Consider the following 12,668-nt stretch of genomic DNA (forward strand, 5'->3'; position numbering starts at 1 on the left):
TCTGGTGGACTACAGTCCATAAGGTCGCAAAGTGTCAGGCATGACTGAGCACGGGTATCTGTCTGCCTGTCTATCTATCTGTCTATCTAATATGAGGACTACATCTTGGCCTCCCTTCTGGCAGAGGCAGCCTCTCCACTCAGCCATCCTAGGAAGAGGGGACTCTGCCTCTGAGTCACGATGGCTGCTTCCTGGAGCAGAGTGGTGAGGCTGCTGCCCTCCTGCCACAAGAGACTCGCAGCATGCTGCTCAGCAGGGCTGGCTGCTGCATACCTGCCCTTCCCTTTTCTTTCAGGAGATACGGCGATGCCATCACACCTCTTGCTCTGGGCTTCTACTCACTCCAGCCAGGGCTTTCTCTTTCCTAGCCAATGTAATAGGAAATACCATTTCTTAGCTTCTCTCTTGTTTGGAAGCAAACAGAGATAAGACCCACTGTCTCCACTGTCAAAGGGTCAGGACTACAGGGGAAAGCTTATACTTTCTAACCTTTCTGCACTTTGGTTTATGGCAGAAGTCTTGGCATGAGATAAAGAACAGAAAAAAGAAATCTCAGAGAATGTAATGGCGCGATGTAGGTTGTATATGGGATCAATCCTGGGGCTCAGGTCATGGAGAGGCTGCTTGTCTCCACAACTCTGACTACACAGACAGATGGTTGAGCTGAAAGGCAGAACTGAGTGAATGCCAGCTCAGGGGTTATCAGCATGCTTTGGAGACCAAGAAACAAGTGAGGGGAAGCTGTTCCCAGTGGGTTGTGGGAGCTGGGAAGAAAAGGTGGTCCTTAACACAAGTAGAGTGAAGAGTACAGAATGCCCATGGCTGCCACCCTGCCCACGACTGTGCAGAGAAAACATCCAGGGCAAGTTCCTCCCAGGTGACAACTGGCATAGCCTCACGCTTGTATGCGTGAAGGATAGTAGTGCCCCACGAGAGGCCCAGGTTACTGTTTAATACCAGTAATTCAAGCAAAACATTATAGGATATCTCTTTCTGATATAAAAACCTTCCTCCTCACTAGAAAAACTTGACACCTTCTAGGATAACCAGGATAAACTACATACCTCTCCTTTTGAATACAAACTCTGTGTGTGTAACTCGTGAGGCAATGACTTACATTAAGCTCTAGTTCTGGGTGTGGACTGTGCAATCAAAGATATTTTTCCCATCTTCAAGGAGGACAACTAGTACAGGACAATTACAGTCTAGTCCTGTGGGAGGGAGCCCCTGGGAGGGACTGGGAGAAAAACAGACAGAAGAAGCTCCCGACTGAATTGATTTTGAAGGGTCAAAATTGGCCCACTAGGGAAGCAGATAGCAAAGGGGACACCACGGCTCCTCCTGATACAGAGGCGAGGAAGGAGATTTGGTGATCACGTATCATCCTACATATTGGGCACATTAGTGATCATCAAGGAAGGAGGACACTTTTGTGAGCAAAGCAACAACAGGACTCAGAGATAAATGTGCATTAGTCAACTAACACCAGTAACAAAAGCTATTTTCATATTTTGCAGCTTCCCTTTCAAATTATTTTTAAAGTTGAAGAAATCCTGATGTCTTTCACATTGCTTAGGTAGAACCCCAATTTTACTTATAATAGTGAGCTGTGAAAACCTCTAAATAGAGCATTTTGTAGAAGCCACTTAGTAAATTCACTGGATTGAGTCAAACTGCCCTTGGCGGCCCTCCTCTAGATTAATTATAAAAGACTGGCTTTGTTTGCTATTTTTCAGGTACCATGATCAACAGGATGTTACTAGCAACTTCCTTGGAGCAATGTGGTTGATATCAATAACTTTTCTCTCCATCGGTTATGGTGACATGGTGCCTAACACATACTGTGGGAAAGGAGTCTGTTTGCTCACTGGGATTATGGTAAGTGTCTTTTCACTGTCCATCTCTTTTATGAATACTCAGGAAGGCACTTAATCCATTCCATCTATGTGTAAAGTCATGGTAAAATATTTGATTTCCCAACAGCAGAAAGGCAGCATACATAAGTAAATTTTCTGTTGAAAGAGAACATCAACAGTTTTCATCCTTTTTTAATTTAAATGAAATATAGTTGTTTTACAGTGTTGTTAATTACTGCTGTACAGCAAAGTAATTCAGTGGTTTATCATAGGATATTGAATATAGTTCCCTGTGCTGCACGGTAGGACCTTGTTGTTTATCCACTCTCTATATGAGCTCACGTCTTCTAACCCCAGCCTCCCTCTCCACCCCTCTCCCAAACCCTTCCCCCTTGGCCACCACAAGCCTGTTCTCTACGTCCGTGGTTCTGTTTCGATAGGTTCATTTGTGTCTTATTTTAGATTCCGCATATAGGTGATACGCTACGGTATTTGTCTTTCTCTTTCTGACTTACTGAGTATGATAATCTCTAGTTTCATCCATGTTGCTGCAAATGGCATTATTTCACTCCTTTTTATGGCTGAGTAGTATTTCATCAGGTATATATACCGCATCTTCTGATCCATTCATCTGTCAGTGGACATTTAGGTTGTGTTCATGTCTTAGCTATTGTGAATAGTGCTCATATGAACAAAGGGATGCATGTTTCTTTCCGAATTATAGTTTCATCTGGATATATGCCCAAGAGTGGGATTGCTGGATCATATGGTAATTTTAGTTTTAGTTTTTTGAGGAATCTCTCTATTGTTTTCCACAGTGGCTGCACCAATTTACGCTCCTACCAATAGTGTAGGAGGGCTCCCTTTTCTTCACACACTCTGCAGCACTTGTTATTTGTAGACTTTTTAATGATGGCCGTTCTGAATGGTGTGAGGGAAATACCTCACTGTGATTTTGATTTGCATCTCTCTAACAATTAGTGATATTGAGCATCTTTTCATGTAGCCAGTGGCCATCTGTATGTCTTTGGAGAAATGTCTATGTAGCTCTTGTGCCCATTTTTGAATTGGGTTGTTTTTTTGTTGTTGTTGAGTTGTACAAGCTGTTTGTATACTTTGGGAAATTAATCCCTTGTTGGTGGCATTGTTTGCAAATATTTTCTTCCCTGCTATAGGTTATCTTTTCATTCTGCTTATGGTTTTCCTTGTTCTGCAAAAACTTTTAAGTTTGGTTAGGTCCCATTTGTTTTTGTTTTTATTTCTACTGCCTTGAGAGACTGCCCTAAGAAAACTGGTATGATTTATGTCAGAGAAGATTTTGCCTATGTTCTCTTCTAGGAGTTTTATGGTGTCGTGTCTCCTATTTAGGTCTTTAAATGATTCTGTGTTGATTTTTGTGCATGGTATAAGGATATGTTCTAATTTAATTTATTTACATGGGGCTGTCCATCTTTCCCAACACCACTTGCTGAAGACACTTTTTCCCAGTGCATATTCTTACCTCCTTTGTCAAAGGTTAATTGACAGTAAGTACGTGGATTAACAGTTTCCATCTTAATTTGCATCATGAAGCTCCATTGAGGAGAGAGTGCTGCTGGCTTTGCTCTTTGTGATGAGCAAATTTGATCTTAGAGCTTCAGCTTCAAGGTCAAGAATTTCTTTAAGTCTGTATTCTGCCATTTCCAACTTTCCAGGTGAACTTAAATGAAATCCTCTTCTCTGAAATGTACTTTCCTCATCTATAAAATGTGGGCCATGAAAACGATCTTGAAATGTATCAAACAATTGAAGAATAACACATTTTCAATTAAATAACTAGTGTTTATCATTTTAATGAATATTTCTTTTTTATTATCTCAATTACAGTGCTCACCTAGTAACTAGAAATAGAGCAAAAAAAAGGACAAACTGTCTCTATTCATGGGGCTTATCGGTGACCACCTTTTTTAAAAAATAATTGACAAATGATTGTTAATTACATTTGTGACAAGTATGTGAGGGACTAAGACTTCTGATCAGATTTGGGCACTAAGGGAGAGGAATGGAATCTATTCAGAGAAAGAAATCCCTGGAAAGTTGACTTTGAAACTGAGATGGGAAAGGGTTATAGCCAGGCCAAGTGTGGGGGAGGAAGGGCATTCCAGAGAGAGGAAAAGCTTTGTATGAAAAAAGTGAGGCCAGGGAGGGACTTGGTATGTGGGCACAAGTCCAATGGGTCAGGGGTGTCCAGAGTGAATTGGGGAAGAGACACAGGGCTGGGAGTGGGAGGCCGGATCTTGTGGAGCTCTTGAGTGAGGTTTGCTGCCTGTCATGGCATGCCGCTCTGCTGGGACACTGAGCAGGCTCAGACATGTTCCTTGTCCCTTACTCACCATGATGTGGCCAGGACCGGTGTGTACCATTTACTTTAGATGTAAGAAAATGGAAAGGTATCAAGTTGTCTAAAATTTACTGCCATGTGGTGTGAACTGTGAAATGTCTGCCCCAGAGGCTCCAGTTTTAGTGACTTGGGTTCTCCTCATTCCTCATCTGCTTTTCCAGCTGGGTTGCAGCAAAGAGCATCATCCTGGTGCTGGTTTGGTTTCTGCCTATGGAAGAATATGAGCTAGCACTGGGAGCCCCGTAGACAGGAAATTCCCAGAATGCCTCAAGCCAGGCATCTCTGCCCAAGGCATCCACTGTGTCCACCCTCAGGTTGGCATGAGAGAAGCAGGCTCTCAAAGTGAGGACCTTTGAAGCATGGCCAGGGCAGTATGTACCCTTGTAGCAGCTGCTTAGGAAGATTGTTCAAAGGACTGAGTGTCCATGACATATACCGAGTAGGAACACTCTTCTCCCACTTGGTAGTACTGAATAACTAGCTGCGAAAATAAAATCTGGGGGCTCATTTTAAGGTTATCAGTTGTAACAAGATGACCATTTGTGGAAAATATAATTTAGCATTCTTTGCTTATAAAAGAAAATACAGTTTTATGAATATTAGTAGTTTTTATTACAATTTATATGGTCCTTTATGATTACTCTTGGATCCCTTTCTTTTTCCTCAAAAGATGGCATTTTATTATATAGTATATTGCTTTGGGAAATAAAATTTGCATGGGTGTATTTTTGGAGGGCCCATAACAAGCCCACAAGGGACATGAATGATGCTATTTATACACACAGAACTGGTGATTGCAGAGTTTTTCCCCTTATGCTTCTTAGAAACAACTTCTTTGGCATTGGTTTTTGGCAACACATCCACTCTTTTATTCTTGAATCAGGTATGACTCAGGGTTTGTACAAACCGCTTCATTTACCATGGATCAGAGCCAAGTTTGAGGTTAACCTTGCCTGGCTCTTGTAATACTTTTATGGTTCCTTGATTTTTTTCTCTGACTCTAAGATCTCAAGAACAGCTCCTGCAAAGTCTCATCTGACAGCACAAATGTTTTATTTCATGCCTCAAACTACTTCCTTGCTTAAGTTTCACTTGTAATCTTACCTTGTTTTTAGGGAATATGTTCTAAGCCGCTTGATCAATACGGACACAAAGGTACCGCGTGCAGGGAAGTGCACACTGTCTTCCCTGCTGTCCTCTGACCTTAATCTGAGGAGCTCCATTCCATTTCCCTCTTAAGAACAGACATTTCTTAATTAACTTGATGAGAAGTTGTTTACTTCATATAGAAAAATTGAGTGCTCTTTGACTAGTCTATTTGCAAAACTGTATACAGTTGCATAGTCTTTATCCACTGGCCAAGCAAATTCACACAGACTCAGGCCACAAAGCAGTGGTCTGGGGGTGCTTCTGGGAAGTTGGTTATAGCTCATGTAAATTTCCTGAGGATCAGGAGCCTAAGTATTGAGGTTACCTAGAAACTGTACAGAGAGTGGCTGACAAATTTAGTTTCCTAAAAGCGGTTTTCTCAGAGTTTGTATAAAAGGTTAGTTTCCTTTAGATGAACTGTGTTTTAGTTTTGTCAGACATCTTTTCTTTTTGCCTTTGATCACATGAAATTTAAATACCAGTTTGTTGCATTGGGGTTGCCTAAGTCAGATATGACTTGCTTTTAACTTCAGGCTCTTTTATTGATATATTTTTCTTTCTTTCTTCTTCCAGCCAGTTTACCCCTGCACTTTTGCAGTGCATGTTTAGATAAAATGTACATTGTCACGTTTCTCATGAGTCACTGCTCGGTGTTTCTCTGGCCTTTAATAAACTGTGAAAAAGAAGCACAAGTCCCAGCAGCTCTGGGAGAGCGCAGGGTCAGCCCTGAACCGTCTTGTACATCATCTCTGAAGCACTGTGATTCCTTGTATTCTTTTCTATTTCAATTTCCTTGTTCTTGCGTTTATGAAATTTTGATAGAATTTATACCCTTATGTGATTGTTTCACTTTGAAGCACGTAATATACAGTTGATCTGAATGCTAACGCCTGCAAAGCTTTCCCATTTCAAAAATGTAGACATAAAGAAATTAGCAGTGCATGTTTTCTTCATAAAGCTAATGAAAGTAATGAATTATTTCATAGAATCATCTTAGATATTCACATTTCATTGGTTAAAAACTCTAAATGAAACTGTAATTTAAAAATTTAAAATAACAATTTATATCACGAATTACTTTGGAGAGCCAAGGACATTAAGAGAAAGCTCATTTCTGCCATGGTTCTTGGCAGAAATGTATTGTTAAACCATGAGGGAAGAGAGTTTCCATAATATTTCTAAGAAAGAAACAAATGGTCTTATCAAAAAATAACTTCTCCTTGGCTGAAATGTAAGTTGTAAATCCAAGACAATCATGGAAAGGTTTTAAAATAAATTTTAGGTTGTGTTTACAATGCTATGTAAAGATGATTATCAAAATACTAAAACAAGGGGTTTTATATGTTAAAATGCCTGAACAAGAATTCCGCTGTGATAGATCAAATGAGTCAAGACCTAACTAATATTAGAGCTGACGAAACAAAGATCTCTTCCCTTTCCGTGGGTCTTATTTTAAAAACACAAGATTATACAGCTGCCTAATAGACAAAGTCCTCATTACCCTTCAAGGGAAAACCACTGAGGTTGTCATTATTTATCTTTTCCCTTATTATTCTATCCTTCCTCTTTTTAAAAGAATTCTACTGAAGTGTAGTTGTTTTACAATGTTGTGTTAATTTCTTCCGTACAAGAAAGTGACTCAGTTATACATGCACATATATTATATTGTCTTGTTATAATTTGTCACAGAATGTTGAATATCGTATCGTTCCCTGTGCTATACAGTAGGACCTTATTGCTTATCCATCCAATGTATAATAGTTTGCCTCTGCTAATCCCAAACTCCTAATCCTTCCTCCCCTATCCCAGCCTCTTTGGCAACCACAAGTGTATTCTGTATGTCTGTGAGTCTGTTTTTGTTTTGTAGATATGTAGATTTGGGTAGTATTTCAGATTTCACATATAAGTGATATTATATGGGACTTGTCTTTGTCTGACTTACTTCACTTAGTATGGTAATCTCTAGGCCCGTCCTTGTTGCTGCAAATGGCATTGTTTCATTCTTTTTCTGGCTGAGTAGTCCTCCATTGTCTATATATGCCACATCTTCTTTATCCTTTCATCTGTTGATGGACATTTAGGTTGTTGCCATGTCTTAGCTATTGTAGATAATGTTGTTATATACATAAGGATACATGTATCTTTTCAAAGTATAGTTTTGAAAATATATATGCCCAGGAGTGGGACTGCTAGATCATATGGCAATTCTACTCCATAGTGGCTGAACCAACTTACACTCCCAGCAATAGTGTATGAGAGTTCCTTTTCCTTACACCCTCTCCAGCATTTGCTATTTGTAGACTTCTTAATGGTGGCCATTCTGACTGGTGTGAAGTGGTACCTCACTGTAGTTTTAGTTTGCATTTCTCTAATAATTAGCAATGTTGAGCATCTTTTCATGTGCCTAATGGCCATCTGTATGTCTTCTGTGGAGAAATGTCTGTTTAGCTCTTGTGTCCATTTTTGGATTGGGTTTTTTTTTTTTCATTAAGTTTTATTAGCTGTTTGTATGTTTTGGAGATGAAGACCTTGTCAGTTGTGTCATTTGCAAATATTTTCTCTGACTCTGTAGGCTGTTTTGTTTATAGTTTCCTTTGCTATAGTGTTCCCTTGTGGCTCAGCCGGTAAAGAATCCGCCTGCAATGTGGAAGACCTGGGTTCAATCCCTGGTTTGGGAAGATTCCCTGGAGAAGGAAAAGGCTACCCACTCCAGTATTCTGGCCTGCAGAATTCCATGGACTAGTCCATGGAGTCACCAAGAGTCAGACACAACTGAGTGACTTTCACTTCACTTCATTTCCTTTGCTGTTCAAAAGCTTGTAAGTTTGATTAGCTCCCTTTGGTTTGTTTTTGCTTTTATTTCCATTGCCTTGGAGCACTGGCTTAAGAAAACATTGGTACAATTTATGTCAGAAAATGTTTTGCCTATATTCTCTTCTAGGAATTTTATGGTGTCTTGTCTTATATTTAGGTTTTTAAGCCATTTTGAGTTGATTTTTGTGTAGAGTGTGAGAGTGTGTTCTAACTTCACTGATTTACATGAGACTGTCTAACTTTGCCAGCACCACTTGCTAAAGAGAATGTCTTTTCCTCGTTGTATGTTCGTGCCTCCTTGTTGAAGATTAATTGTCCGTAGGTGTGTGGGTTTATTTCTGGGCTCTATATTCTGTTCCATTATCTGTATGTCTGTTTCTGTGCCAATAAGATGCTATTTTGACTACTGCAGCCTTGTAGTATTGTCTGGAGTCTGGGAAGGTTACGCCTCCAGCTTTGTTCTTTTTCCTAAGGATTGCTTTGACAGTTTGTGGTTCCATATAAATTTTAGTATTATTTGTTCTATTTCTGTGGAAAAATACCATGGGTAATTTAATAGGGATCACATTGAATCAGTAGTATGACCATTTAAAAAATATTAATTCTTCCCATCCAAGAGCATGGGATATCTTTCCATTTCTTTGGATCATATTTCATTTTCTGTATTAATGTTTTGAATTTTCAGCATGTAAGTCTTTCACCTCTTTGGTGAGATTTATTCCTAAGTTTTTGTGGGGTTTTTTTGGTGTGATTTTAAAAGAGATTGCTTACATTCCCTTTTTGGTATTCCATTGTTAGTGTAACGAAATGCAACCATTTTCCCTATGTCAATCTTTTATCCTGCTATGTTGCTGAATTAGTATATCAGTTCTAGTAGTTTTTGAGTGGAGTCTTCAGGGTTTTCTTTATATATATTTTACCATGTCATCTGCATATAATGACTATTTTACCTCTTCTCTATGAATTTAAACACATTTTATTTCTTTTCTTTTTTTTTTTGTCTGATTGCTGTGCTTAAAGACTGCCAATATTTTTTAAAGAGAAGTGGTGAGAGTGGGCGTCCTTGTCTTGTTCTAGATTTTAGTAAGAAGGTGTTCAGCTTTGAGTATTATATTGGCTATGGGTTTGTCATAAACAGCTTTTACTATGATGAGATATGTTCACTCTATACACATTTTCATCAGGATTTTTTTTTTATCATAAGTGAATGTTGAATTTTATCAGATGCTTTTCCTGCATCTGTTGAGATGATCATATGGGTTTTGTCCTTTTGTTGGTGTGGAGTATCACATTGATTAATTTGCATGTGTTGAACCATCCTTGTGAACCTGGGGTGACTCAAACTTGGTCATGGTTTATGGCCTTTTTTATGTGCTTTCAGATTCAGTTTGCTAATATTTTGTTGAGAATGTTTCTGTATATATTCACCAAAGATATTAGCTTGTAATTTTCTTTTGTAGTATTGTCTTTGGTGACAGTGGTGTCATAGAGTGTCTTCAGGAGTGTTTCTTCCACTTCAGTCTTTTCGAAGAGTTTGAGAAGTATTGGCATAAGTTCTTTATATGTTTGGTAGAATTCTCCATTGAAGTCTTCTGATCATGGGTTTTTGCACTTTTAAATTATTATTATTGATTTGATTTCATTTCTAGTGACTGGTCCATTCAAGTTATCTATTTCTTCTTGATTCAGTTTCAGTGGGCTATATGTTTCTCAAAGGTTGTTCATTTCTTTGAGATTGTCAAATCTTTAAGATTGTCAATTTATAATTTTTCATAATATTCTCTTTTTTTGGTTCTCTCTGCAGTATCTTATTATTTCTCCTCTTTCATTGTTTATTTCATTTGGGTCATCTGTCTTCCCTATAAGCCTGGCCAGAGGTTTGGAAATTCTATTTACCCTTTCAAAGAATGAATTCTTGGTTTTATTGATTTTTTTGTGTATTTTTTTTAATCTCTATTTTATTTATCTCCTCTCTGATCTTTGTTATCTCCTTCCTTCTGCTGAATGTAGGTTTTGTTTGTTCTTTTTCTAATTCTTTTAGGTGGTGGATTAGGTTGTTTTTTGATATTTTTCTTGTTTCTTAAAGAAGGCCTATGTGAATTTTCCTCCAAGAATAGCTTTTGCTGCATGCCATAGGATTTGAATGGCTGTATTTTTGTTGTTATTTGCCTCAAGATATTTTTTAATTTCTTCTTTGATTTCATCATTGATCCATTTTTTTGTTTGTTTTTGTTTTTCTAGCATGTTGTTTAGTCACTAAGTAATTGTTTCTGTTTTTTTTCTCATTTCTTTTTCTGTGCTGATATCTAGTTTCATGCCATTGCAGTCAGAAAAGATGATTGAAATAATTTCTGTTTAGGCTTGTTTTGTGCCCAAGAATGTGGTCAGTCCTAGAGCATGTCCCAAGTGCACTTGAAAAGAATGCATATTCTCCTTCTTTTAGCTACAGTGCCCTTAACAAGCCTAGGTGCTCTGCTGTATCATTTAGGGTCTCTGTTGCCTTATTGATTTTTTCACAAGTATCTGCTCATTGATGTGTGTCCTATTTATCCTCAGATCTTGCCATTTTTATTATAATATGTCTTGGTGTAGGTCTGTCTGTGCTTCCTATATCTGGATATCTGGATATCATAATTTCTTTAAATACATTTGCAATACTTTCTTCTTTCTTTTCTTTCTGAGATCCCTACTAGGCATAGGTTGTCATTCTTTATATTATCCCACAGGTTGCTTATGTTTCTTTCATATTTTTTTAAATTTGTGTTTCTGTCTGCTCTCTTGATTGGGTGATTTCAATTATTCTATCATCTATATCACGTATTCATTCTTCTGCATTATTAATTCTGCTTTTCATAGTCTTTAGTTCAGCTCTTATTTCTTCACATGAATTCTCTAATTTCTCTTGGCTCTTCCTTATAATTTCTATTTCCTTTTTATAGTAATCTAAATTTTCTGTTGATAGCTTTTCTTAATTCCTTCAATATTCTCATTGTCTCCTTATTGAATTCAATGACTATTAGACCTAATAGATCTCTTTCATTGTTTGTTCTTTCAGGAGAATTCTCTCAGTTTTTGGAAGTGGTTTTTCAGTTTCTTCATTTTACTTATATTTCTTTTCTGGCAACCCACTCCAGTATTCTTGCCTGGAAAATGGTATGGACAGAGGAGCCTGGTGGGCTGTAGTCCATGGGGTCGGTCACAAAGAGTTGGATACAACTGAGCATGCAGGCACGTGAGTTTAGGAGAAACAATTATCTATTGTGATCCTTGAGGGCTATTTTTATGTGGGAATGCTCCTGTGTAGCTTGCATGAGTTTAATATTTTTGGTGTGAGGGCCATTTGTAGTAAGGATACCTGTCATCTTTTTCTTCAGTGTATGCTGGCCATCATCCCCTTGATAGGAGGTGTGACTGATGCTGTGGTGATTGGATCCAGTGCTGGGTATTGACTGGGGCCTCCTCTTTGCTCTTTGGTTATCACTGCTCTATCCAGGGCAGGGTCTGCTCCTTAATTATTGGAGTGGAAGCCCCCAGCTCCATTTCTGAGCTGTTTCTGTTATGCACTGTGAAGTTGGTGGGATTGGCATGCTCCCACTGGGAGAGAAGCCACTGAGTATTCTTCTGCTGGGCCTGTTCACCTATGAGTATACTCTGCTGTGTCACTTTTTACCCATTGTGGGCTCACAAAGTACATTGTAGTTGGCGCTGCTTTCGGCCCCAACATAACCATGGGATGCTGGCAATCAGCCCCGGTGCCTTTCACACTTCGTTTTTCACAAGGCCACCAGCACAGATCCACTGGAGTAAGATCCCAGGACTGTAGTAGTCAAGCCCCTGTACCCGGTGTGGGTGCTACTGAGGCAGCGTACACCCTGGCCTGACCCAGCCCCTGTTGTACACACCCACAAAACATACAACTGCTGTGTGCAGATGCAACCCAGCCACGGGAGCACAAGTTGTTCATTAAAATGTTCCACAGATGCTGAATTTACAAAGCTGGCAGTGAAGTTGTAAATCTGCACTTTGTGCAGCCACAAGGAAAGATTTCAGCTCTGCTTCCTAAGTTGCACAGCCCCTGGATCTCAGCTGTGATTTCAGTCTCACTTCTGTGCAGGTACAACCACTGACATCTGCTCCCAGAACCACCGAGGTGGTGGCTGGAGTACCAGAGCCTGCCCGAATGGGAGGGGACTGGGGCAAGGGCCAGGCTGTGCAGGCCTGCCTGTGTGGGAGCCTGTCACAGAGTCCATGGAGGCAAAGCCAGAGGTGGGGGAAGAGGCCACAGTGGAAGCCCCACTCCTGCCTCTGTGTGCCATTTGACAGCAGCACTGCATTTTTATGGCAGCCCAGGGTTCTTCCCTGAACACTCCTAATTGCTGCTTTCCAGAGTCCAGCCCACTCAGGCTGTCTCCATGCCACCAACAGCAGCCCTCTCCATAGATCTGTCTTCTAAACTGCGTGTTCCAGCA

The 12,668-nt window shown here is 39.5% G+C and overlaps 1 protein-coding gene across 1 annotated transcript in view; it reads left to right on the forward strand.

Annotated features, from left to right (window-relative positions):
- KCNN2 (potassium calcium-activated channel subfamily N member 2) overlaps positions 1 to 12,668 on the forward strand; it is a 167,775-nt gene that overhangs the window by 125,799 nt on the left and 29,308 nt on the right. The window contains exon 5 of the mRNA XM_052646854.1: positions 1,737 to 1,878. Coding sequence (XP_052502814.1) covers positions 1,737 to 1,878 — 142 coding nt within the window. The remainder of the gene's footprint in view (positions 1 to 1,736; positions 1,879 to 12,668) is intronic.

The sequence above is a fragment of the Budorcas taxicolor genome, chromosome 10 (genome assembly GCF_023091745.1).
Source record: "Budorcas taxicolor isolate Tak-1 chromosome 10, Takin1.1, whole genome shotgun sequence".
NCBI lineage: Eukaryota > Metazoa > Chordata > Mammalia > Artiodactyla > Bovidae > Budorcas > Budorcas taxicolor.